The sequence below is a fragment of the Lutra lutra genome, chromosome 9 (genome assembly GCF_902655055.1).
Source record: "Lutra lutra chromosome 9, mLutLut1.2, whole genome shotgun sequence".
Classification (NCBI taxonomy): domain Eukaryota; kingdom Metazoa; phylum Chordata; class Mammalia; order Carnivora; family Mustelidae; genus Lutra; species Lutra lutra.
The window spans coordinates 99,042,946-99,070,286 of NC_062286.1; the positions used below are offsets into that span (position 1 = coordinate 99,042,946).

The 27,341-nt window shown below is 45.3% G+C and overlaps 1 protein-coding gene across 11 annotated transcripts in view; it reads right to left on the reverse strand.

The window, feature by feature from the left end:
• Window positions 1–2,336: 2,336 nt before the first annotated feature.
• The window catches only part of RIN2 (Ras and Rab interactor 2), a 243,456-nt gene continuing 218,451 nt past the window's right edge, over window positions 2,337–27,341 (reverse strand). For all 11 annotated transcript variants that reach the window (XM_047744491.1, XM_047744490.1, XM_047744492.1 and 8 more), the window contains 4 exons: window positions 13,602–13,907; window positions 11,353–11,484; window positions 6,921–7,084; window positions 2,337–4,182 (listed from right to left, as the gene is read on the reverse strand). In XM_047744491.1, the coding sequence (XP_047600447.1) occupies window positions 3,859–4,182; window positions 6,921–7,084; window positions 11,353–11,484; window positions 13,602–13,907 (926 nt within the window). In that variant the 3' untranslated portion in view covers window positions 2,337–3,858. The remainder of the gene's footprint in view (window positions 4,183–6,920; window positions 7,085–11,352; window positions 11,485–13,601; window positions 13,908–27,341) is intronic.

The following is a 27,341-nucleotide window of genomic DNA, read 5'->3' on the forward strand; positions in this document are numbered from 1 at the left end:
GGTCCTAGTGCCAGATGAGGTAGGCAGCCAATGTTTGCAGTGGGGCCTGGGTTATACTCTGAGGATCTGGGAGAAAGTGGGGAAAGGACATACCCAGCCAGACCCCCTGTTGGCCAAGAGCCTTGTAATGGCCCTCACTGAAGTCCACTGGAGGAGGGAAACGTGCCCTCCGGAGCCATGGGGGAGAGAAATGGGAGGAAAGGAGAGAAGCAGAGCTAAATGGGAGGGAACCGCCTTCACTTATGGGAGGTGTTTCTTCCCCTGGGGTGGGGGGGAGCCTGAGGGCTCCTTACAGAGGGTCAGATCCCCTTCATCTCCACCACACACCCCAGCGGAAAACCTCAGCCCTGAGCAGAGGTCAGCCTCAGCCTGGACCACCCTGGTCTGTGGGCTCTAGACTGGGAATGAGGGACGGGAGGGCTGTGTTTGGTCAAGGGCAATACAGATTCATTTCTGGAATGCAATTATAAATGTTTGTTGTGTGGAATGTCTCAGAATTCAGGCATCTTCCTCGGTGGGAGAGTATCTTACAATCGAGACAAGAATATGCCCACACTCCCCTAGCTGCCTGGGTTCAATCAAAAATGGAGATTTTCCCACTGGGTTGGGGGTTTGAGGGCAGACCGTGGGTACCACTGTTAAACTTCCACCAGATTTTCGGGGTACTTTTAAACCGTCCCGTGCCCATTCTCCTGGCAAAGTCTGTGTTCACGTGAGAAAAGTTGGTGCCATCTGCCATCCTTTGATACTGGAGAAAAACAGATCTTTTTCAAATAAAAACCTGTTCTCTGACACAAATACCAGAGATTCTTTTCCTCCCTCCATCTCTTCCTTTTGTTCTTATCGTCTGCTCATGAATCTGCAACATTATATACATTTTTCACATTTCCAACTTGGTTTGGGCAAACTAAATAACCAACAACACATTTGGTTTCAAATTCACCATCATGAACATGGTCTGAAAAATGGTAATTTTTAGGATTTTACTATCAGATACGGCTAGGTGATTAAAAAACCTGTGTTCCAGGTACTGAGCCATTTCTCTCCAACTTTCCAGGAGTAACCAGGCAGTGCTATCCATAACCAGAAAGCTCTCGTTTTCTGGTCTCTTAGAGATGGAGGTAGGAGCTGCCCAATGGAAGTGAAGTCACATTTATGAATGAATGCATTCATGATTGGTTTTCTTGCCTTTTGTTTTCTTACAGATCTAAACTTGTAACTTCCACATAATACTGACTACTTTATTAAGTTTCTATTTCTATTCTGTGTCCCTGAGGGGGGAAATCTTTGGCAGTGCCCACAACATTAAAAACAAAACAAAACAGAACAAAACAAAAACCCAAAACTTTACTTCTGGCTTGCATTCAACTTTTATAACATAATTTCAGATTTGGAAATACATTCTTATCTCCCTCCACCCATCAAGTGTATTTTTACTCTCCTCTTATTCCTTCCAAACTTCACCAAAATCTGTTTCCTGGCAATTTGAGAAGTGAGAAATGTCTGCGTGGGGGGAAAAAAAGTCAAGACACAAGTTATGTTGTAATTTTAGCAGGGAAGCATTGCCCAATGACAAAACCAGGGGCTGTCTTGTGATGTTTTCTTCTGCTCACACGAACGTGTCCTATTTTGATCTCTCTCTCATCTCATTGAAGGCTGCCTCCCATTCAGACATTGGGGTTTGCTTTAAATCGCTGTGCCCTGATTTCTAAGGACCAGGACAATGACCTGAATTTGGAGGGTGGAGAAGACAGCTATGAGGATTGTCCCCATTTTTAATTCATTGTAAGTACATTCAGCTGTTGTCCTAATTTTTAAGTATCCATCCTACTGATGGGTTAGAAAAGATGGCTGGGTCAACAAGAACTTACCAAGCACTTGCTATCCAGGATAGTTCCAAGAAGAGGAAAATGGCAGCAAAAAAGAGCACCGGACCTGCTGACTTTTGAAAGGGCACTCAACTCTCAGATCGCACCCTTCTGAGGTGACATAGGAATGGTGGGGGGTTGTCTGAGGCGCCTTTCTGATTTAACAGTGATTTTTCTCTAGGTCCAACAAAGCCTCCTGCTGTCCTAGATAACACCGGAAATCCTTTCAGACCAGAACACTATTCTTCTGCTTCCGCTCCTAGATTTTTGCCTCCTATCAGTATATGGACTCCTGCAAAAATGCAAACTTCTCCATTTCCTCTCTACCAGATTATCTAACTGCAAACCCTGGGTGTGCATTTCAGATTTGCATTATTATTAGCAAAACCCTTGGTGGCCATGTAATTAGCCTCTGCTTTTTGAAGGAAAAAAAGGACAACTCGGCATTTCAAAAATCTTCACACATGATTATCATACAGTATTACAATGTATTATGTGCAAAATTCCATTTAAAAAAATCATTTACAAAAGGAAGTACAACATGGTATGTGTTGAGGGTTCTAGATGTACAGGAAAAGCTAAACACGGTACAAGGTACGAAGCCAACCAAATTAGATGACAACGCATCTTTACACAGTACAATAACAAGTTCTCGTGACTACCTGTTTCACGTTGATACAGGACCCTCATACTCTGTGCAACCCCAAACAGGTCTCATCAAACGTGAAGTGAACTTCACCATACATTCTCATTACAAAGATGGGCTTTTTGGTGGCATTGTGACCTCTTTTCCAAATAGCATCTTATTTCAGGTCAATGGAAGTCACATTATACACACATGGTTTCTGCCCCCAAATAATTTGATGCTGTTAGTTTTGATTTATGTGGAAAACGTGGGGTGGGGGGAGTGCTAGCCTTATTTCCCCCCCCCTCCTCCTGGGGTTTTCAAAATTGTTTCCAAAAGCAGATAACGTTGGATAGATTTTGCCAAATCTCACTGCATATTTACAGTATTTTCAGCATAAGTGGATCCTTCCATTTCCTTCTATCACTTCTTTCAAGGAGTCTGAACCAGCAGACTACACCCCTTAGTCCTTTGTTAGAGTCTGTTTTTCTCTCTCGACCTCTCTCTACATTCATTTCTTTCCTGATCCTCAGCATCACTTGGTTAAAACACAAAAGAGCACAATAACCACTGAGCACAAACAAGGTAACAGTACATCAGATTTCCAAAGGCATTCTGTGGCCAGTGTCAGTAATACATTGCTTTAAGAAATCCAGCAGTCTTTCCCCACAAAGTTGCCAAAACATCCAGTTACAGAAGAGAGACATTTAAAAAAATGTGATACTCTCAAATCCAGCAAGAGATTTCTTTTCGAATATTAAATGTTAAAATCACATGCATAATTATAGAATATCTTAAAGTTACAAAAATATTTTAAAAACCAATCCTGACAGTTTACCTGCAACTGCTATAAAAATTTCTATGAAATATATAAAAACACAAAGGCTCTTTGTAAAAAAAAAAAAGAAGAAGAAGAAGAAGAAGACAGAAAGAAAAGAAAGGGAAAGGAAGGAAGGATAGAGCCATCCACAGAACTGAGACATTCCTGATGCACCACATCAGACAGGCTTGGCACACACCTGCTGTTGAACTGAAGGGAAGAGCTTGCCCCCAAATGTTTACGTACATGTGAGCCAACCTAGAACCTCGCTGCTGGGTCAGTAGCAAACAGCCTCGGGACACCTCAACTATCCAATGCAATTCTTCCATCTCTGAAGGAGAAGCCTACCGTTTCATGAACCTCTGCTACCTTGCCTGGGCAACGTGGCTAAGGATGCCCTTGGCCAAGTCAGCCTGTGGATGGCTTAGTCATTGAACCGAGGGGTCCCCTAGGAGGTGACTGACTGCTTTTCAAGCACAAGCACGTGGAAGCCAGAAGGCAAGGTTCCTAACCCCCCTTGACACCATGGGGGAGTCCCGTCTCTTCTATGAGGTGGTGAGATCTTCTTCCCCATTCTGGAAAATGACGCCGTAAGGATCATTCTTGATGCGCTTGTAGACAAAGTGGAAGATGTGCGGTTGTGGCCGGCTGTGCAACTCAGCCTTGATCTTCTGAGGGTAAGTGTCCTCTGCCAGCTGCTGCCACGTTTCGTCAACAAAGAGAAAGAGGCTGTACTCCTCAGGGTCCCCCACCTTGAACTTCTCAGCACAGAGCTGGCACACATCCTCGGTGGTAACGTAAGGTCTCACGAGGAGGGTCTTTCCCGTGCACCCACTGTTGACCTCCTGGAACGCAACTCGGAGGTAATTCTGCAGGCAGAAAGAGAGATGTGGGAGACCAATCAGAAGAGAAAATGAGAGAGACCAATAAGCCAGAGCGATAATGCAAGGACGAGGTCTCACTTGTGAGCCATGCCCGGCTCTGCCCCAGCAGGACGTGAGACCTCGCATGGGAGGAAAGTGGCTGCTCTGAATCTGGACCATGGAGGGAACAACTACACAGACCAAGAGGCTGTACTCTGAGGCTCTGCAAAGGAATATAAGTTGCAGGAAGTCCAGCAGACCTGCTCTGATCTTTTGGCACCCCTTAGAAAGCCTGGCTAGGAAAGCTCCAGTTCAGGGTGGGAACCGGATCCGATGCTGGGTGTGTTCCCAGCTTGAAAAGTAAATCAACCAGCAGAAGAGCCGGGCCCAGAAGTCAAGTTTAAAACACAAGGACACAAGAGCACGTGCTGGGCTCACTTTGGGCTACTTTTCATGACGCCTAAACAAAGGTAAGCACGGTACATGGGACCACAAGAGACTGCTACTGCTTGACCATTCACCTCCCCAAGTGGCAGCTTCATGTGGTTCAACCTCATCCAAGGCTCCAGGGGGAGGGCAATGTGGAAAACGTCAGCTACAAGGCTCTGGGGAGAGTGCTGCCTGAGGCAGGGCGTGGCTACAGGGAGATGGAAGGGAATTCTTGCGGGGCCGGGCTCTGCACAGTGCCAGGCACCTGCCATCGAGACACACGGTCACCCTGTGATTTCACACAGGCAAAGCCCAGCTGAGCTGTAAAGAACCCTATGCTCATCCCAGCCTTTCCGGGAGGGTTCTCATTTTCCGCTTCGTCAGGACTGAGGTGACCAGATAAAACTGAGAATGTCCAGACAGAAAACACATATATTTCCCTTTTCTAAATCTGGCACCCCAGCTCAGGAGTGAAAGGAAATGGTGGTCTCGGCCTGGAGTTCCACGTGGTTATCTTGAGGGTTTCCTGGGTGGATGGAAGGAAAAGCCCTTGGGAAGGACAGCAAGCTCTGCACATGTAAGAGAGCTCTGACGATCTTGAATTTGAACACTAGAGTCCACACGGGTTCCATTTTACCAAACGCCTCCTCTCCCATCCTACTGCCCCCAGCACCTGGCTCACACTCGGTACGCATTAACCCACTGATGCCTGAAGAGAACTTGGTAAGGAAGCCCACACCAACCCTATTTGACCAGGGGAGAAACTGAGGCACAGAAGAGCTAAGTAACTTGCTTCAGGCCACACAGCTCGTGAGTGGGAAAGCCAGGGTTCTAGAATCCTCAACACTGTGGTGTGCTGTTTCTCCAATGTGTGGAGACCATTGTGTGTGTCCACGATCCTGATGTAGGAGTTCCAAGTGGAGCTTTGGTTCTGCGTTTTTGCTTTTACAGCCGAGCTAAGCACTGATGGACAATTCCTCTCTTGGGTTGTATTCTGAGAAGGTGTGTATATCCCAGGTGAAAAAGGCCAGTGGGGAGGAGCGCTGCAGAATCTGGGAATCTCTGGGTTAGAAGCTCCAGATGGAGTGAGGGGCTGGTAGCAGGCAGGGAGATGGAAACGTGAGCTTTTCTCATCTCTTCTGTTCTTCTCCTCAGAGGCTGTGGGACCTCAGGAATCCTCCCGACACCCAGCTAATATCACAGTATCCAAAGAGCCTACAGATGCTAAATTATTTAACCCCTGGATTGTTCTTCAACAATTCCTTCAGTGGGGGTGGGGGAAGGGAGGATGGTAGGTGTTCTTTTTAGGTTTATGTGCTTGGGAATGTATTTCTGCGAACAGTGCTATCCTGGAGAAAGAATTGCTGATCTTGCCTTTCCACAATGGGCTACCTTTGAACCTCTGAGTAGTTTCAGAGCACCGGGAAGACAAAAAGGCAAGGAAGGTGATTCTGGACATAGAAACTAATCTGTCTTGCTTAGAAATTCACCACGTGACACACAGAAACAACACCTAGTCAGGTTTTATGATTTTATAATTCAGTTCGAAACTCTGAAAACACTACTCAAAGACACTTGCAGACTTAATCATAATGTCACCAACTACGAGCAAATCGAGAGTTGTGTTAGGCAAGAAGTCTACCGCCTTAATCTGCCTTTCCTCCCTGAGAAACCCGTGTTTTGGGAACCCTACCCTCCAGCTCATGGCCATGGAAAACTCTGATGGGAATTCAGCAGGATTTGGCTTGGATGCTTACTCATGCTTACTCCGGCCCAGCTGGCTGCCAGAGCTGAGGCTGCCGGTGAGATTCTGGAGGCTTCCATCTTGAGGGGGCAGGGAGAGAAAAAGGAAGAATAGGGAAGACATCACTGCACCAATTCCTCCTCTCAAGGAGACCAGGTCAACTGCAGTGCCTAACACTGCTACGCCCACTCGGTTGATCTGATAAAATGAAATGACCACTGCCTGTACCAAGGGCTTCCTTCTTTTTGACTTCTTGTCTGCTCAGGTGCTCCGCATCCAGGAGGAACATTCTGGGAGAAATCTTGACTTAATCTGACTTTGTTTTCTTTGGGGCAGCAAAACTTGGGCCAAACCCACATGTTTTGTTTTGTTTTGTTGTTGTTTTTTTTTAATTCAAAGAAAACAGAGAAGTGAAACAACAAGGTCAGAGGGTGGTTTAAAATATCCCTTTTCTGCCGTATGATCTGACAAAGGGGAGGACCTCAGGCGCCAGGAGCTGTGTGAGCCCGTGTTGCCTCCCCAGAGGGCAGGGTGACCTTGGGAACCCAAGCTGCCACTGCCAGCCACATACCTGAAAGTCGTCCACCGAGGGGATGGTCCGGTTGGTGGTTCTCCGTTTGTGCCACTGCCTCAGGGTGTCCCTGGTCTCGGAGCTGAGCAGTCGAGCGGCTTGTTCTTCTTGGAAATTCTTTATTAGGGAAAGTGCCCCATAGGCGCTTGTCAAGTAATAACCTCCTGGAAAGGGCAGAAAGAATGAGCTGTCCAGGGATTTATACTCTGGTGGTAACAGGTGGGGACAACGGGATCAGAGGTCATGCTTCTTATTGTCTCCATAGGCATTTCCTTGTGGGACCAGAAGCTCGTGTCCAAGAGCGCATGCCCTTCCGACCTTCCTCCGTTCGTTCATCCATCCATCCATCCATCCATCCATTCATCCATCCTGCCGATATACTACACCCCCATGCCTCCCCAGCCTGTGCCAGCGCTAGGGGGTGCATTTGGGTCAGGCTGATAGTGCCCTGTTTTCACTACAGGAATTTCCATTCTGATGGGTGAGACATACAAAATCTCTAGATTATATCAGTGCAGTTGTGAAAGTGCTTTGTCGGGAAAGGTCAGGGCACTGAGGCCTGACAGAGGCGGGGAGACACATGAGGATAGTGAGGGTCAAGCACTCTGGGCCTAGAATCATTTACTTCTTAAGAAGGAGTCCACACATCTCTTGGCAATATTTGCTTCCAGGTTTTTCTTTTAGGAATTAACATTTTCTAAATTTTAAATAAACTATACACTTTGAGAGAACTGCACAGGATACAACTGTGTTTGCAAAAACAAAATGGGTTCTTCAAACTTCTTCCTTCCTGAGTCCCTTTTTCACCCTTACTTGGGGACTAATGTAACACGACATTTAGGAAAAACTAATTCACAAGTGAAGGCAAGTGGGTGCACTTACGAATGATTTCTTGTTTAGTGAGTGTTAAAAGACTCGCAACAGGGTGAGATGTATATAAGTGGGTTTATAGCTTGGTTCCGAACTATAATTAGACAGCTTTGGTGAACTTGTAAGCTCCATGCTAGCGAACCACTAGGGGGCGCCCTGAATATTTACTAAAAAGTCCCTAATTGGGCTCAGCATATTTAAACTTGAGAGACACCTTGGTCAAAATATCTGTTGAATTTCTATTGTGAGCCCAAGCCAGAAACATCAAGGGGCAGGTTTGTAAGAAACAGAATCTGAGCCCCTGCTTTACAGAAGTTTATTAATTTATTCAAGAAAACAAGTATGGTGGGTTTATTCATGCAGGATTCCCAGTTAGTTGTGGTTAAATGAGCTTTGTTCTTGGCCAAAGTGTTTAGCTGCTAATGCAAGACTCCGGAGAACTCTCTCTCTTGTCAACAAGTGACAATGTTTGAGGTGGCAATGGGTCTACCATCCCAGAAATGAGCACAATTCCCTCCCACCCACTCCCCCCACACCTGCAAACGGCATGGGACATGTAACTTGGAAAGGAACACACCTTTGTGGTTTTTAGGTCGCGGAAGGGGAGATATGGGGGCTAATGTTTTCCCGTAGCATCACCTAGCCCACTCTGGGCAACACAGGTCCCATGCACACACAAGAGGATACTTGTTTCAAGTTCCCTGAACAGCTTAATGATCCCGCCACCAGGGTGCAAGTTCCCCCAAGCTCGTCCAGAGTTCTGAGTAGCTGACTTTTACTAAACATTTGCCCCGTGAGCAAATCAGCACACGGCTGAGTGTGAAACTCGGTGGTACAGAATTTAAATGCTACACGGAGTCTGAGCAATAGGCAGGGACATAAGTGTTCACGTGAGGCTGTACAGAGGTGTCAGTTTCAGAGCTGGGGCCTGGGGGACCGATACGGTCAAGTTTGGGAGGGAGGGTGTTCCCTCTGGATGTCAAATTTTAGACTCCATAGCTCTGATCTGTCCAGCGCGCTAAAGAGAAAACTCAAAATTCTGGAAGCCCAATGATGACCACACTCTGAAACATGTGGATGCAATTAGAGGAAGGGTTACATTTCAGCAAAACTGTAACCCTCCCTCTAGAGCTGTGCACTTAAGAGGGATTCTGTGACGCCTTTTCCGTAAACGAAACTACCTGCTTAAACAGCAGAAAAGAGATGTGGGCTGCAGCCCCAAAAACCAAAGAAGGCCTTGGGCAGGCCGCAGAAGGCTGGGTTGGTAATGCATGTCTTCCTCCCGGTCTGCATAGCTTCATGTCCCTGACGTGCAGGCCTGGTCTGTAACCACTGCCAGCCTGACTGGGCTGGCCTGTTTTCCCAAGGAAAGGAGCCAAGAAGCCCGAGAGACGGTTAAGCAGAGGCAGGCTCTCGTTTAAGTGCAGGCTCACTGGCTGCTCCAAAAGTTCACGAACCTCTGGGCCCTTGTCCTTCTCCCCTACGTGATTCCCGGAGGTAAGGACAGCCACCTGTCCATCTGTCCCCAGCTTGGTGCCCAGGGCAGGGCCTCGCTCTGCGGAAATGCTGGGAAGGGTGGCAGGAAGTGGCTGTCTCAGTCCTCGGGCCACAAGATTTAAGCTTGTGTGTGTCCTAAGTATACGCTGTCAGCAACAGAATGGTGATTTTCTAAGTGAAACTGACATGCCCTTTCCCCAAAGTCCCAAGAGTTTGACAAACTCATTTCTAGAATCAAGCATGATTACAGCTCCAAACAACTAAAACTAAAACAATGCCCAGAAGCCTATGAAATTGTAATAATAATGCAGCAGAAGAAAGGAAAGCAGGGCATGGAGACAAAGGTATGCTTCTGTTGGTTCTTGGACAAAACTACATGCTTTCTCCTCTCCTGTTAAGTCCTGGGGCAGGCGAGGAAAGCCCCAGGCAGGATCTTGGGGGATCATTATGAAATGTGGTTCCAGGATGATGAATATTAGAGAGGGGAGGGGTAAATGGGGGAGAGGCTAACGGGATCAAAGGTTCATTCATGTCTCTCTGGGGTGGGGGAACAGGATGAAAAGATACTCATCACTAATCCTGAGTCAGCACTGTCCCTCAAGGGCTGGGAAGGGTATACCTCATACCCTGGGGGCTCCAGGGAGGACAGACCTTCTGAAAAAAAGGCTAAGCACTGAGGACTTAGGGGGTTAAGGGACACATTCTGGGGTTGACATGCACTTCAGTTTCCCTCTGGGGAAAATCCCAGTATGACACATTCCCTGCAGAATCCAATCAGCACATGGACCTTTTTACTTAAGGCCAGACTAAAACTCAGTGGAGAAAAGAAAGAACAAAACCAAAAACAGTTCTACGCAACAATTTACCACTCAGGGACCATATGGGCTCATGAAAATGGATTAATAGGATTCACAATGCAAAGACCCTGACTCGTTCTCCTTTAAAAAGACAAGCTCCCACAAGAGCCTCAGTTACTTCTGCTTTTCAAGGCTGTGCACCACAAGGACAAACATCCCAATTATTTCCAGGATGAAATACCTAACCGATATGCAAGAAGGAATTTCTGCTAAGACATGCTGGGGTCAGGCAGCTACAAGAAGGAGACCGAACTGACAAGGTGAGTTGAAAGCAAACTGCCCAGATTTTATCCCACTGCATTTGTATTTTAACAGCAGTACAATTATTTAAATAGAAAACAATTATTAATTAATTAACCAAGAAACAATTATTTAAATAGAAAAGAAAATCAATGTTGTCTTTATGCTGAGAACAACATTTTTTAAACAGATGAAAACAAAAGGCCAGCCTTCATCCATTTCACTGATAGAACAGCAGGATATTATACCTTCCTTCTTCCTTAAGGAAACCATTTCTTTTTTTAAAATGGCATTTTTTTCCCTTTTGAATATTTTTTTAATTGCAATTAACCAATCTCAGGGAAGTATATTTATCACCATTTTCTATTTTTGTGGTTTTCTGACTTTTCCATATTTTCTACAGTGAATATGGATTACTTTTATAATTAGAAAAAAGTCAGCACATTCTTTTAAACAGAAATTAAAACCATAGTTAACCCTTACAATGTCAAAAAAGCACCCACATGCCTATTGAATGGGCATGGGGTTTTTTTTGTTTGTTTATTTTGTTTTTAAAGATTTTATTTATTAGACAATGAGAGACACAGCGAGAGAGGGAACACAAGTAGGGGGAGTGGGAGAGGGAGAAGCAGGCTTCCCACCAAGCAGGGAGCCGGATGTGGGGCTTGATCCCAGGACCCTGGGATCATGACCTGAGCCAAAGGCAGACACCTAATGACTGAGCCACCCAGGTGCCCCTAGGCATGAGGTTTTATCTTGGGGTGATGAAAATCTATTATTTATTTGGGGCAAAACAGAGGTGGTGGGGTGCACAGAACTATGAAGGTACCAAATGTCGCTGAACAATTCACTTTAAAGTAGTTAATCTGCTGCTATGTGAATCTCACTTCAAGAAAAAAAAAAAAAAAGAAAACAAAACCAAAAAAAGGGCATCCCAGTTTCCTCCCATGTCATCAAGCAATTGTTACCTTCTCCGTGTAACAGCGACGGGTCCAAGAGCTCCATCATGTACTCGATCTCCGTATCCAGTTCCAACATGTCACATTGAGCTATGACGTAGGTCAGGACTGGTAAAAAATCGTCAGCTCCGTACATCCTCCCTGGGATCGGAAGAAAGGGGAAGATGGGAATATTTTTACCAACACTTCTTTCTTTCATATCCTACGCATACTGCTTTTATTAGATAGCTAGGAGTCATCTGGGGGAAATGTGTTATTCATAAACAGAGGTGGGTGTTTCTGGAATCCTATGCAACCTGTGACCCTCCTGGCTGCTCATGCCAGAGACCAGCTTTAACATTACAATTTCAGAATGAAATGTCTGCGACTCAATGAACACATGAAAGATTTTCTCCAAGCTTTCATGATATGCATCAAGTTATGCAACAGAACAGAGTACTTGCAAATAGTTTAACTTTCAGCAAGGAGTAAAAAAAAACATTTGCTAAGTATCTACTTATTATATTAATCCTTTGCGAATTCTACTGTGTTCCTTACTGCCATCTGTGGAAATTAATCATCAACATAATGACAGGACCAAACTCTGAGGGGGGGAAGAAATCTTTGCTCTCTGTTCAATGTGAGCACACAGTTAATTTATTGAAATGTGCAAATTCAGCATATGTCAAATAGATACATATGATTAATACATGGCAAAATTTTTTTTTAATCCTTATTGCTACTTTTCATTATATAAGTGAGTCTCAACTCTGGTGACTGTGCCTCCCTGCCCCCTCCCACCCTCCCCGCTTCCCAGCACTGCCCCCCGCAATTTGGCATTGTCTGGAGACATTTTTCTTTGTCATGATGCAATTGACATCCGGAATACCGATAAACTCCAAACAGGAAGCAGCCCCCACAATAAGGAATTATCCGTTTTAAATGTCATTAGTGCTAAGGTTGAGAAACTGTGCATCAGAAGAACATAATCCTGGGCACACACCATTTTAGGACTTACATGAGGGCTTTTCTGAACTACAGAAAATATACTTCCTGTACGTGCAATATGATTGCAAATTTCAGAGGCGATGTTCACAAGCTATCAGGACTGGCTCAAGAGCTCACATTTTCATGTCTTTGCTCAACAATGTCCAAAGTGCACACACATTCCCATCTACACAAGCGGTGGTTAATACAGTGTTTTGTATTTAAAACAATGTATTTAATACAGTGTTTTAATACTGTGTTTAATACAGCTTGTATTTTGTCTCTGTTGCTTCTCCATAGAACAATTTTACTTACAGGAAAAGTTGATCACAGGCTCACTGAAGCCCTGGTACTATGCAAGACCCAATTACTAGCCACGAGTCATGGTGACTCCTGGGTCTGGATCTATTAGAAGCAGAACTGAGGACACCCAAGGACTTACTTTCAAACCACGTAATTCTTTTGTGAATTCAATTACATTGCTTCAGCAAATAAGGGAGAACCAATGAAATGGATGTACTGAAGCCGTATTATTATTATTATTATTTTTTAAGATTTTATTTATTTATTTGACAGAGAGAGATCACAAGTAGACGAAGAGGCAGGCAGAGAGAGAGAGAGAGAGGGAAGCAGGCTCCCTGCTGAGCAGAGAGCCCGATGAGGGCCTCGATCCCAGGACCCTGAGATCATGACCTGAGCTGAAGGCAGCGGCTTAACCCACTGAGCCACCCAGGCGCCCGAAGCCGTATTATTATTGAATGCTCCATGTTTGACCCATGCCGGACGTAGATCACTGACACAAACCCTCAATGGCCAAAATGTAGTAATGATAATTGCTAATATTACCATCGTGCTTGGAGTGATGCCTGCATTGCCTCATCTAATCCCCATCTTATAAAGGACAGAGTCAGATTCAGTGTCAGGTACAGAAACTTCACTTTAGAAGTAGACTAAGGTAGCCAAAGACCCATAGTTAATGAACTCCTTCACAGAGCGAGGATTTGACTTCACTCTCCAGATACTGAAACTGCATCCACTTCCCTGAACTAAATCTTTAATAAATTGGTATCATACAAGAGTCTTGTTGCCTCAACCGCTTGCTTTTCTTGGTATTACCCATCTGTTGCAAGTGGCCAATTTGCCAAACACCAGCATGACACTTATATTTTTTGTGAGCTGCTTGGTGAAATGAAGAGACTGAAACAAAGAGAAACTGGGAATCAGAGAGCCTGATGTATCCCTGGTAACGTCCCTGGCCCTGGCGGGAAATGCAAGAAGCCCGGACAACTCACCTGAGTTGTTCTCCATGACAGTGTAAATCAGCTTGCAGACCCTCAGCAGCAGCATGACCTTCTTCTCCGGTGAATACATCTTCTGCATGGTCATGAACTTGACTTTGATTTTCTCCACGTCCACAATATCAGGAGTTGGCGCGAAGACCCCCAGCTCCTGGGGGTTCCTCTGCCGCACGAGCTGCAGGTTCTCCTTGAGTTGTTTCCATGAGCCGTCGGCCATGTGGAAGTCCCTCAGCATGGCCTCCACGTGCCCCTTGAGGGGCTTTAAGATGCATTTGTGCATGGCTTTTTCCAGCACCACATCTGCCAAAGAAAGTGCAGCAACTGTGACCATTGTCTGAAGGAAGAAGAAACGCAAGGTCTGCTTTCCCAGAAAGGACTTCTGCAACTCTGCACTGGCTACAGGGCGGACAGGTTACCACTTCACACCCTCCGGAGCAACAAAACTTAGCAGTGCCACCACTCCTCACGCTCTAGTACGTTTTCTAGAAAGCTGCAGAATGTGAATCTTCCCTAATAAATTCTTACAAGTTTTTAATTTGTTTGTTTGCAGACAGTCAATACAATGAAATAGATTTGTTTTAACTATTTTTATGGTCCCTCCCCCATGTGCCCAGGTGAATATTCTAGAAGACATTCTTTTGATCCAGTCCCTCCACTGATCATCTGGTGGGCAGGTAAGTAAATATGTTATTTTACAAGGAAAGACTGGCTAAGAGAGGAAATTCAAGACTTCTTCAAATATTGCCAGAGAAAATAAGTTCACCTAAATACACATGTTTTCTTAGATTGAATTCTGGACCCCAAATTCTTTACTTCGTTTGCTATTAAAGAGCATTAGTGGGACAGGGATAAGATTTGAATAAAGTCTGTAGGTTAGTTCCTAGTGTAAACACTGGATTTGTGATGAATTTTCCTATATTTGTAACAAGATGTCTCTGTTTTTAGGAAATACAGGATTTAGGGGTAAAGGAACACAACACCTGCAACTAGCTCTGATATGGCCCAGAAAAAAGACGAGTGTATGGGTGCGCATGTGTGTGCGTGTGTACACTTGTGTGTGTAAGCAAAGAGAAAGCGGAAGGATGAAACACGACAAACGGCTAACATTCAGGGAATCATGATAAAGGGCAGACATGATTGCAACTTTTCTGTATGTCTGAAGTGATTTCAAAATAAAAGTTCTAAAAATTTTGAAATGTGTTTCTGGCCAGAGTTTGGAAATACCTTTAGGTGTGGAAGGCATTATTTTTCCCTCTTTCTTTGAATGGTTGCCCAATGAAGTAGCTTTCTTGGCTGACAGTAAAGTGACCATAAATCTAGAGATCCAGACTGAAGATGACTTACATAATCATTATCTCTCTGCTTTCTCAACATCAGCTCAAATGTTTGCCCATTCTCATTAAAGCTACCTGGATAGCCAGACCTTATCTATAAGACTTTAACGTGATTCCATTTTGGAAGCTCATGGATCTACTTCCATTTAAAACTGGAAATTGTTGCGTTCTCTCTCTGGCCTTGGGAATTCCTGACATTGGATCAGATCACAATGCATCCAAATTACCACCTATAATTAGGAAGTCAGAAACAAAGAGAAATCTAAGCCAGATGCCCAAACACCAAAAACAGTTTTTCCATAACTGAGAGATAAAACTCATGCCAAAGTTGATGCTGACCCCACAATGACCTGCTTCTCCTGCCTAATTTTTTTTTTCCCTCTGCCTCTATATCCAGGAGATCTTTGCTTAAATTTAGACCTTATATAGCTATAGAAGTCAAAGTTGAAGCAAAAGATATTATAAAGTAAGAAGAAAAACAGAACAACATTTTCACTTGGCATCTGGCATTGAAACAAACTACTGGTCTATGTTGGTTCTGTTGTGTTAATAAGCCTGTGTGACTTTACAGCATCTTTGACCTTACCCTAAATGACCATTACATTGAAAAGCCAACAATAGCGACTGACACTGAGCATCCAGTTGGGCTCGGCTCCAAGTGCTTTACTTCATTAGCTCTGCTAATTCTTATAACAACTTTCTTACTTTTGCAAAATATTAATATTATTTTACAAACGAGGAGGCAGAGCTTTGGAGGTGTCTAATGACTTGCTTGAAGTTGCACAACTATTTTCAACAATCACCTTGCTTTCCAAAGTAAACGATCTCTTAATTTAGTTCAAGGTGCTTTGTAAACATTCGCCGGTTTATTTCTCTCTATCTAAAGGTCACACAAGCCCCAATCATGGTTATAAGTGACCACCACCCCATTAGAATGAGGTCACCAAGGGGAGCAAAAGTCATGCCGATCGTTAATTAGGACTGTACATGAACATGGAGAGTGGCATGATTCGTAATCACCCCAAACCAGAAGCCATCCAAAGGCCCATCCTAATGGAATGGAGACAAGGATATATTTGTAGAATGGAATTCAGAAAATGGAATTCAGACAATGGAAGATTCATTCCATGAAGAGTGCCCTGCTACTCCAGATGCAATGGGATGAATCTCATAGATACAATGTGTGTGGAAAAAAGCCAGACATATGGGGCGCCTGGGTGGCTCAGTGGGTTAAAGCCTCTGCCTTTGGCTCAGGTCATGATCTCAGGGTCCTGGAATTGAGCCCCACATTGGGCTCTCTGCTCAGCGGGGAGCCTGCTTCCCCATCCCCCCTGCCTGCCTCTCTGCCTACTTGTGATCTCTGTCTGTCAAATAAATAAATAAAATCTTTTTTAAAAAAAAAGCCAGACATAAAAGAGTATCTCCTTTAGCATTTAATTTATATAAAGTTCAAAAGCAGGCACAGTTGGGGCGCCTGGGTGGCTCAGTGGGTTAAGCCGCTGCCTTCGGCTCAGGTCATGATCTCGGGGTCCTGGGATTGAGTCCCACATCGGGCTCTCTGCTCAGCCAGGAGCCTGCTTCCCTCCCCCGCTCCCTCTGCCTGCCTCTTCGTCTACTTGTGATCTCTCTCTGTCAAATAAATAAATAAAATCTTTAAAAAAAAAAAAAGCAGGCACAATTGAATCTACGGTGACAGAAGTCAGAATGCAGTGACCCCCAGGAATACATGAGGCTGTGGGAGGACCCTTCTGGGGAGATGGAGATGTTCTATGTCTGGATCTGGGCAGGGCTACCTGTGCATGCACGTATGTGAAAATCTGTCAAGCTGAGCAGTTAAGATCTGCACATCTTATGAATGTAAGTTACAATAATTCTGCATAAATCAAACCAACAGAAAACAACTGCAGACCAGCTTGAGATTTTCACCTTGAACCCCAAGGGCAACTTTTAACCTCAGGGTAAGCCTGGTCATCTTTGAGCCAGAGTGTTGACACGAATCATCTACACAAGGTTCTGTGCTGTTCCTGGGGGACAATGGCACAAAGCCCATTACCAGTGAGCAAGAGACCCTCATGCAACTCATCCTCACCACCAGGGAAGGGACACCGGTCTCTGTGCCAGAGACTCCCACCCTCAGCAATGGTGCTATGGAAATCTTGTTAGGATGGTTAAAATCTGAGATCCATTGCCAAGTGCCCATTCTCTTAAAATCCAAAATTGGAAACAAACAAACAAACAAAAAAACAATGTTCAATTTTTTTCAAAGTATACTTTTTAAAGATCATAATTTAGAAATAGGACTGGTCTCTTTGCATTCTTTTCCAGGACTTTACTCCTAAACCCTGCCCTCCTAAAGTCCTTAATAAGCATAAAGAATAGGAAAAAATAAAGTCCAAATAACAGAGATTTGGAACCCACCTGGTTCTCTCCAATAGGAAAAACAGATTCTGCTCACAAAGCAAGAGGGAAAAATGATTTGGAGAAACAAAAGGAACAGAAAATCTTTTTTTTTTTTTTTAAAGATTTTATTTATTTATTTATTTGACAGACAGAGATCACAAGTAGGCAGAGAGGCAGGCACAGAGAGAGAGAGGGAAGCAGGCTCCCTGCTGAGCAGAAGCCTGATGTGGGGCTCGATCCTAGGACCCTGGGATCATGACCTGAGCCGAAGGCAGAGGCTTAACCCACTGAGCCACCAAGGCGCCCCAAAAGGAACAGAAAATCTTTCAGAATATGGATTAGCCCAGGAAAAAAAGAAAGGAAAGGAAAGGAAAGGAAAGGAAGAAAGAAAGAAAGAAAGAAAGAAAAGGAAGAAAGAAAGGAAGAAAAGGAAGAAAGGACGAATGGATTGGTCACATTTCTTATAAATTACTACTACCTGTTGTTTTCTACTATCTTTGGTTGCTTAAAGTCCAAGAAAAAAATCTTATAAACTGTAAGAATAATCATACTATTTTAGATACCTTATATACACCAACTCTTCAAATACTCAAACAAACCCCATGGAGGGAGGACTGTTATGTTTTTCATTTTCTAGATGAGGAATTAGACCCAAGGAGATCGGTGCCACACAACTAGCAAGAAGGCAAGCCAGGATTTGAACTCAAGAAACCTGATCATGTTAATTGCATTTATCTGCAAACAAACATGCAAAGGACAAGAAAATATTAGAGAACTGTCTGAACTACAATGTTTTCAATTTTTGAAACCAATTGTTAGCTGAATGACCCAAATTGGAAGTCAACTTGCTGAAAATATTTAGGTAGATCCTATCAATCGTTCCCCAGGCTCATATGCAAGGGGGAAATGGTTAAGAGCATGGCGGAGACTTAGATGCTCCTTGGCTTAATGAGCCTCGGTGTAGTAACGATTAGGAAGCGTTCGATGTGTTGGCCTCTGGTGTCTTCCAGGAATGAAACAGAGAGCTCTGTCTCTGTTGCTTCACTCTGACCGACAGCACAGATACCAGAGAAGGTCAGAGCTCGGACAGGGAAACATCACAAGACTGGCTCATGCATCAGCTTGAGCACTTTCTGCTTATCCGCGGCTGCTTAGGGGGAAGTGAGAGCCTGGGAGGTGAAGGTGAAATCCAGAGAAGGCGCGTACCCTACAAAGAACATGAGGCTCAGGCAGGCAGCCCGGCAGCCAGCCTGACTCTATCTTTCTATGCGGCTTTGGCCAAGTCGCTTCACCTCTCTGTCATTGCCTCCAACTCCTGAACCGCCATCTCATGGCCCAAGGAAGGCGAGACGGAACTGGCACCCTGAATGGTGGCCCAAACAAAACAAAATCACCACTGACATTCTGCAGGAGACTCTCACAATATCCAGAATCTAAGCGACATAACGTCCAGAATGTTCAGGCTACAACCTGGAGTTAGCTGACAAAGAAAAAAGATGAGGTCACATGGCCTCTTGGTTTATTTGAGTTCTGGCATTCTGGTTAATTACTTTTTTGTAATAGGAAAGAGACAGAAATCGAAGCTAAATTTTAATGGTGAAGTTCTACCTGTGTAATTTATAACGTCCTGGGCTTCCTCTGAGCAGTTCTAATTCCAAGGGGGGCTCTACATATGGCCCCCATGTATGTTAACCCTCATTTCAGCGGTGGGAAGTGGTCACTAGGGCATCTCACTGCACAGGTGCCTGCACAGCGTAAAAGTCAAATGTCTCTCTCAGGGTGGTGGAGACGCGCTGCAAGCCTGTCTGGGCTGCTAACAAGTCAGCTGGCACGACGGGCCCGCCCCGGCCCAGAACAACAACACGAGCTGGGCATTTTCTTTACGTGCTAATCTATCTTCCTTTGACTGCTTCATTGGATTAAGGATTAGAACTGACACTGACTGTGTGCCCCTATGTGGCTGGCACTGTTTTGCACTTTACTCAGATTCAGGATTTAAACCACCTTTCGACTGAAACCAGTACATAATTCCTATTTGTTTTAGCTTGGGTTCTCCTAGAGGCCAACCTTGAGACGGGGACTCGAGGGTGAGTAGTTCACTTGGGAGGTGAGCCCAGGAAGCACCCGTGGCAGATGAGGGGAGTGGGATGGGAGAGAAGGCTGCCAACGCTGTGTGCTCTGTTAAGCCTGTTATTATCCGGGGCAGCTGGAGCTCAACCAGCTCAACCTTGTGGGAAGTTTGAGACACAATGCAGGGCATGCCTCAAAGGTGGTCCCACCAGAGGGGAGTCAGCTGGGGTATTTATACACCTGCTCCCTTCAGGCTCCGGGAGGGTGGAGAGGGCATTCACCTCCCAGCCGTTCCATCTGCCCTGGACAAGAGCTCTGGGGGCATGTGAAAATGTCAGGCAAGATGTCTTAGGCACCAGCAGCTGGGAATCAAACAGGTAAGTGAGCATCAGTGGGGCAGGCACAGTGGTGTCTAGTTCATATAACATATGAAGAAATGGGCACAGAGATATTAAGACACATGACTAAGCACACACAGCTCAGCAACAGCAGAGCTGGGACTTCAAACTCAACAGTGCCACCTGAGCATGGACTCTGAACCACCACACTCTTCTGCCTTTCAGCTGAGAAATTCATCCATCCTGTCCTAGCAGAGCTGGATGGCCTGGATGGCCACAACAGAACTCTGCTAATAATCCTCTGTACCAACTACTAAAAAGCGGACCACTTGGTGTTCAAGTGGCTCTCGGGTTACATGTGAAGTCTACATGAGCCGTTTCCTACTTTGCAACCTGGAGGGAAGAAGGTGACCTTTCCAGGCCTCAGCTTCCTCCTCTATAAAATGGGATTACTCACAGCTTCCCAGTGGGACTGTCGGCCCTGGTGAGATGCCACAGGGTGAGCACTTCCTATCCACCTGTCCCCTGGGCAATGGGTAAGGATCGCCAGTCCCCTCTGTTCCTTTGGAATGCGGGGTATGTACCTTGGGATAGGGACTCCAGGTTTAATCATTCAGGCCTGTTTGGTTCTGTCATCCTCTGTGTTAACTGTGGTTTACTTGGTTTGAAATGGGAACTGAAAGTGCTTCAATAAATTAATTGAAAAGCCACTTGGCTTTCTGGCCATCTTGCTCCCTTGTGCCCTCTTACTCTTCCTCAGCCCCTCCCACCCACAGGTACGAAGGCAGCAGAGCTGCAGTCTGGCCCTCTGGGTTTTCTTGCCTGGAACTTGCCAGTGTTTCCTCACAGCCTCATTCTGTCCCCGTCTAACAGCTCAGACTCCTAGATGAGCTGAATGCCTTGGACAGTGATGTGTCTTTCCACCCGAGAGGTGGACAGCTCCCAACCCCATTTGGGACAAGAGATGAAGGGTGGATTCGGTTCATTGCTGACAGTTTTTGGTCTACTCATTGCAAAGGCTAGGGTCACACTGCTGTCCCCGCTCTGCGTTTGTGTCTCCCACGCCCCTGGCCTCCTGGCTTGTCACACTGGCCTGCAGGGATTCGTGGCCAGTATCTAATTCAATTGGTTGGTACCTGGGCTACAGAGACAGCTAAAGAGTTCATCTCTTACCCTGCCAGGAGTGATTTTTCTAAAATGCTTCCCACCACCCTAAAGACAGCTTCTGGGGGTGCACCCCTGCTTTGCCCTCCCTCCTTTGCTCCATAGCCTCGTGAAGAAGCAACCCATGTTCTCACTGAAGGCAACAGCACCGTGGCCCCTCTGTGCCTGTGCACCTCTTCACATGCTGTTCCCTGTGGCTGGTGGGTTCCTTGCTTTTCCCAACATGGATTCCCATGCAGCCTTGTCTGCCCACCTCCTCTCCACTCCCTGGGTCCCTGGTGTTCTGTGTGACCTCTGCGTTGGCACAGAGCAAACTAGACCTCTCTCTTTGATGCCAGACTTCAGGGGGCTCACAAGAGCCTGTGGCAGTCCCTGGCCAGAGGCCCACAGGTAGCATGGGCTCCAAACGTGACTTCTGAGTTGAACCGAAAATGCTTCCTTTGGATGGCTACATGAAAATTATGTTTCTTCTCCCTACCCATGCAGAACACAGGAAGCGTGACTCTGGCAATGACGTGGGGCAGTCACCCCCATTCCTACAGCGTCCTGTCACAGGGATGTCCTGTAACCTGGTTTGCTTTACGTTTTGCGAGCAAAGCCTGCTTCAGCCCATAAATAATAGCGGGCGCTTTATCAAATGATAAAGGAAGATCACACCAAAATAAAGATGGGGAGCACTGGATAGGGTGGTGATTCACTCATAGTTTTGTTCGTTTTGGTGGGCTTTGAGGAAAGGCATTATGGAAAGTATAGGTATATTCACGTCATAGTTTATGTATGGAATCCGTCACACTAATTTCAGGACCTTCTAGTAAAAGGCCAGTAAAAACCAAAGCAGTGGAGGGGGCATCTGGGTGGCTCAGTTGGTTAAGCATCGAACTCTTGGTTTGGGCTCAGGTCATGATGTCAGGGTCCTGGGTTTGAGCCCCATGACAGGCTCTGTGCATAGCAGGGAGTGTGCTAGAGAATCTCTCTCCCTTTCCATCTCCCTCTACCCCTGCTCTCTCTCTCAAATAAATAAATAAATACTAAAAACAAAACAAAGCAGGGGAGAAGAGCCCAATCTTCCTTACAGAAAAATTCTAGGGAGCCTGGAGGGCTCAGTCAGTTAAGCGCTTGCTTTCGGCTCAGGTCATGATCCTGGGGTTCTGGATCGAGTCCCACATCAGGCTCCCTGCTCAGCGGGGAGCCTGTTTCTCCCTCTGCCTGCCGCTCCCCCTGCACGAGCGCGCGTGCTGTCTCTCTCTGACAAATAAATAATCTAAAAAAAAAAAAAAAGTTAAGAAAGAAAAATTCCAAATAATTTATGTAGCTCCTCTGGCCTCGGGGAGGCGGAGCTGAATTCTAGCCGCATCCCTTGGTTCTGGGCGGTGCTTCCTGGCCTACTTCCTGGAGTGTGGAGAGGGTGGAGGGACGAGGCGGCATTTTACCCTTCAGAACTTGATGAGTCAATGCTAAGTCCTGTGGAGAGCAGGCTGCCTCTGGTATGGTGACTTCGCCACTGCCGCCTTCTTCCCTCCTCATAAAAGGGCCCACAAAGGCAGTGTAGCCGCTCTGGGTGATGTGAAAGCCCACTACAGGATTTGGTTCAGTCCCATTTGCACCCAGGCTTGACCTCGCTAAGCTTTTGTTTCCTCATCTCTACAAATGAGGATAAGGGGACCCCCCCCCCAAGGCATTAAGGGGACTTAAGGGACTTCTATGCATAAAATTGTTCTGTAAACCACCAAGAACCACACACCAGAGAGGGATTATGGAGGCTTTCACTTGCTTCTATTAAAAACACAGTATGCATTTAACACATACTCTTGGATTTGATGGAGGGGCGGGCTATGACTCTGGTTTCTAAAAGAAGCCCTTGAGCTTGGCCAGTAAGTGAGGGTCTCCAAAGGGGACATTGTCCCTGAGAGGTAAGGTGGGGGGTGTTCCTGCCCTGGCCTGTAGACAGACTGGGGAGCGAGGCAAGCCTGGAGGTGGGTCCCGGGATGGTGAGGGCTCCGTCTATAGATAAGACAGCCAACTGGGGACCATTCTGTTGGCGGAAGTAAGGTAGCAGTGGCATGTCCGACTCTTAAAGATGCTGATGCCTCCATTTCAATCAACAAACACATCCTTTCAAATGTCCCCTTGCTCATGCTCTCAATCACTGTCAGATTCCTCTTTTGCCTGATGATGTTTCCTGCCCAGCAGGTGCTGATGACTCTCTTGAGATGGAAGATTCTCGGGATGTAGTCAGAAAACACTCTAGCACAAACCTTATTTTGTGATGCCATCCCAGTTCCCACCTTGTTAGCAAGGGCTCTCTTTTTCTGAATTCCTGAGCTACCCATTTCCTTGCACAGCGTATCATGGAGTCGGGGACTTCTAACAGAGATCCTTAACTCCAGAGTTGTGACCCTTCTTTTAGTTGCTATGATTAACCCAATTTTTGATGTCCCAAGGCAAAAACTATACAACAAATTGATGCCCCATGGGAAAAAAAAGAGGTGCTTCTAGCTGGTGTCCTCTCTTTAATTTTCAAAACTAACACAAGCATTCTTTTTATATCTTGCAAGAGGTCAGTTTTTCTCCTTTCTCTCTACTCTTTGCCAGCTGTACAAGGACATTCCCTCCTTGTAGGTGTTATGATCACATGGTCTAGATTAGAAGTCAGACTCAAGGTTCTAATCTCATCTTGGCACCAATATGCTCCTCTGGTCAAATCTCTCAGAATGACCCTTATTCTAAAAAAGAGAAGATAATTACTCAAGGGCTTGAATGAAACCGTGAAATACAAATTAAAAAAAAAATTCACACTGGATACTGAAGCTTGAGGAAGCAAAGCAGTAGTAATTGTTTAACTACTAGGGAGTCACTTCAAACCCCCTTTCTTATTCGTGCTATGCTCTCTGGTGTCTAACCACTTCTCAGTATTGTTTGCTATTAAAAAAACAAAAATCACATATTTACAAATTGAGTTTAAAGATAAGTTTTCTTTAAATAATTAAAATGTTCTTCAGAGAAAATACAAGTTTTAGTACATAGCAATTAAATAAAGCAGAACACTATTGTATTGATTTTTTTGCTACTGAGTTTTAGGACTATGAATACTTGTGGTTTTTTTTCCCCCCCTATGGTTGTTAACAGTCCATGGTGGGCAGTTCAAACAAAATAGAAAATTTGAGATGAGTAAAATTTTTGGTGTTGGAGAAATTTTGTTTTTCTTGAAACAAACCTTGAAAACGGGGATTTCCCAAGATTAACGTCAGATCAGAAATGAAAATTCTTTTGCTTGAATAAAATAAAAAATAAATACTGACCACAAAAATGCAACAAGTTCTGCAAGTGGAAGTTTCACGATCAGAAATTTTGAACTGGTATCTCCCATTGGCTGAAAAAGACCAGAGCAAGACTGGTATGATGGGCAAGCTCACCCAAGAGGAACACACATGATAGGAAAATGAGAAATGTCGCAACCTGTCTCTATTTTACAGGGTAGGACAGGCCAGTCCTAAGTATACCTCGCTGCAGTTGAAGTTACCGATCCCATGACTTTCTCACAGGACCTGAAATTGTGTACGGTTTTTGTAAAAGCATCTGTTTGTCCTTTCTTGTACCACTTTGTAGGGTACGGGGGAATGAGGGTGAGCAGAGAGCTCTCCAGAAGGGAAACAACATGTGGGGGCTTGACTCATGTGGGAACTCACCATGTCTTATCCCCATTGGCTTCATTCCCAGCCAGGAGAGTGAAGCTGATGTCAATCCACTGACATTGATTCAAGACCCTCAAAATGGCAGGGCTTCCTGGTGATGGTGCTTTAAAGGGCAGTCTAAACAGAATGTAAATTCTCCATACTAGGACACAACCATTTAGAGTGGCCATTTTCTTCATTTTTGAGGTTGGTTACTTATCATTTTACACTCACCTAGAAAGTGCTGGCCAGAAGGGCTGTGACAAGCTATATGGAGTGGCACTGAGTGAGAGCTGCTTGGTGTTTCATTGGCTTTTCTCTAGACAACCGAAGAACCACTCTCTGAAGAAGACAGATTAGCATCACCTCTAGATCCTAACTGTAGACACGCATGCGTTCCTACAGTCATTTTTCACATATGAATGACAGCTTTAATTCTACGTGGGTTAAGCCAGTGAAATGCCTCCTCCACCTCCCTTGATTTCAGGACAGACATCCTGTATATGCAGGCTTTATATGTAAATTCCCACCTCTTGGTTCAGAGCGATCACCTTCCAAAGTTGTGGGAATGGAAGACAGGACTAGACTGGCATTCTTGAACAGACTAAGGAGCATTAGCAGATACCTGTTCAGAACCAGCTTGAGGCTTGGTATTCTGGAGATGGCATTCAAAGTGAATCCATTCAGAGTGAATCCATTAAAAGTTAATTACTTCCTTCTGGGAAGTGAGATACCGTAGGAATATGCAAACAATTGAGAAAAGATCTTGGTAGAATCCAAGCTCCCCTACTTATCAGCACTGAAACCCTCTACAAGTCACTTCTTATATCTTGGCCTCTGTTCTTGAATTTGCAAAAGATGAATAATACCTATGTAACTGTACCAACCTTGAGTTGGTTAATGAGGCTCAAAGCAGTGACTGTATCAACCAGTCTAGAGTAAACTAGTGAGCACTTCATTCACGAGGATGTCAAAGACTATCAGGTTAGGTCCCGTTTTTTGTCAGAGTCCTAACCAAGTGACTTACACACTGAAGGGGGTTGGTTTTCTGATAATCTTTCCTCTCCAGTTGGGCAAGTGTTGAGTTTCTCAGGTTGACCTCTGCTCTGGTTCACCTTCCTCTTAATTTCAAAAGCCCAGCCCATTCATTGTACTTTCAACACAGAATGATGCTTTCATGGGGGAAGCAACATGCCACGAGGTACTTGCTTTCATGCAAAGGTTTCAAAAACCAAAACAAACAAGCCAATCAAAAAGTGAGGCAATGCTTAGTTGGCCACACCCACACCTCCTTACAGAACTGTAGTCTGAGCTGCCTCTTCCAAATGCTGCACCTGCTGGTTACTAGCTAGTGTAGCCTGGGGACAAAGGGCTCCACCTGGTGAAGCCCTGCGTCCCCCACCCCACTGGGGATGCCCATGCCTGCTTCACAGGGGTGAGGCCAGGCCCTGCTGACATCACTTGGCCAGAACCCTGGCTCATAGGAGAGGCTCCAAAGATGTCAACATCCCTTCTTGTCATGACCTTAGATTTTAAATTAAAAGCTGCCTCTTCTAGAGCAGCAAAGTGTATGCCTGTTTTTGGAGAAAATGAGCCCTTGCGCTCTGAGAGCAGGTACCATATCTGAACTTCCCTTCAAAAGAAGCTGGCAGAAGGGCCTCCCGGGGAACAGCACTCTGGTGGGTGCTTACCAGAGTCTCTGTAGGGAAGGAAAGGAAGGCCCCTGTTCCCTCGGGAACCTTGTCCTTGTGGGCTGGTTGGTGCTGTGGCCCACATAGCTTGGTGCTGACATCAGTGCCCGCCTGGCTCCCCCCACAGGACTCCCCCAGAGGAAGCTTCTTCCCCCTGTTCAGTGTGCCTGTGACTATGGCATGGGAGCTGGTCTCCCCTGAGGGGCGGGTTCCCGGTGGGACAGGGGACAGGATGGCCTGGGTGGCTATTCTGCCTTCCCCAAGAAACCTTTTCCAGTTTGAAGCACACCACGAGGGCACATTCCTTCCAGCTTCTCTCCTCAGCAACACCCGACTCTAACCCCGCCCCATCAACCAGGCTCAAACCAAGAGAAAACAAACAAGGCTTTGATTCCTTTGTGAGAAAATCAAAGAGCTGCTGAAACTTACTTAAAGGAGAAAGAGACAGAGAGAGACAGAGAGAGAGAGAGAGACAGAGAGAGAGAGAGGAAGGGAGGGAGAGAGGGAGAGAGAGAGAGAGACTACTCTCTACCACATACTGTTTACTACTTTCAACAAAGAGACTCAACCAGAAAGAAGAAATGTGGGTTTAGCTTTATGAACTGCCTGGAAATATCTGGTAGCTCTTTCGGCTGTGGCTGCCCAGTGAATGAGGTTTCTGAAATTAGCCTTTTAGAGTCAATCTTCTGAAATTTAAAAAAAAAAAAAAGAGGGAGAGAGAGTGAGAGAGAGAAAAGTTCTTGCAACTCTCTTGTCCTGGAAAAAAAGACGCCTTGCCAAATTCAAATTTTCCTTGGCCAAAGTAACTATTAACAATCAGCCCTTCGATGAGGTTATAAAGAAAATATTTCCCCTTGACTTTGGAGAAAACACCTTTCATGTGCCCTCCAAATATGTTACTTATTTGAAAAGCACCCAAAATGAACTTGTCTTTTCCTTCTTTTTTTTTTTTTTTTTTTGCTTACTCCAAAACTCTGTTGCTTAAGGAATTCTACAGCATCAAAAGCCAGCAGGGCGGTTCCCCTTTCGGTAAAAGGGTGACAGGGTGGTGATCCCAGGAGGCTTC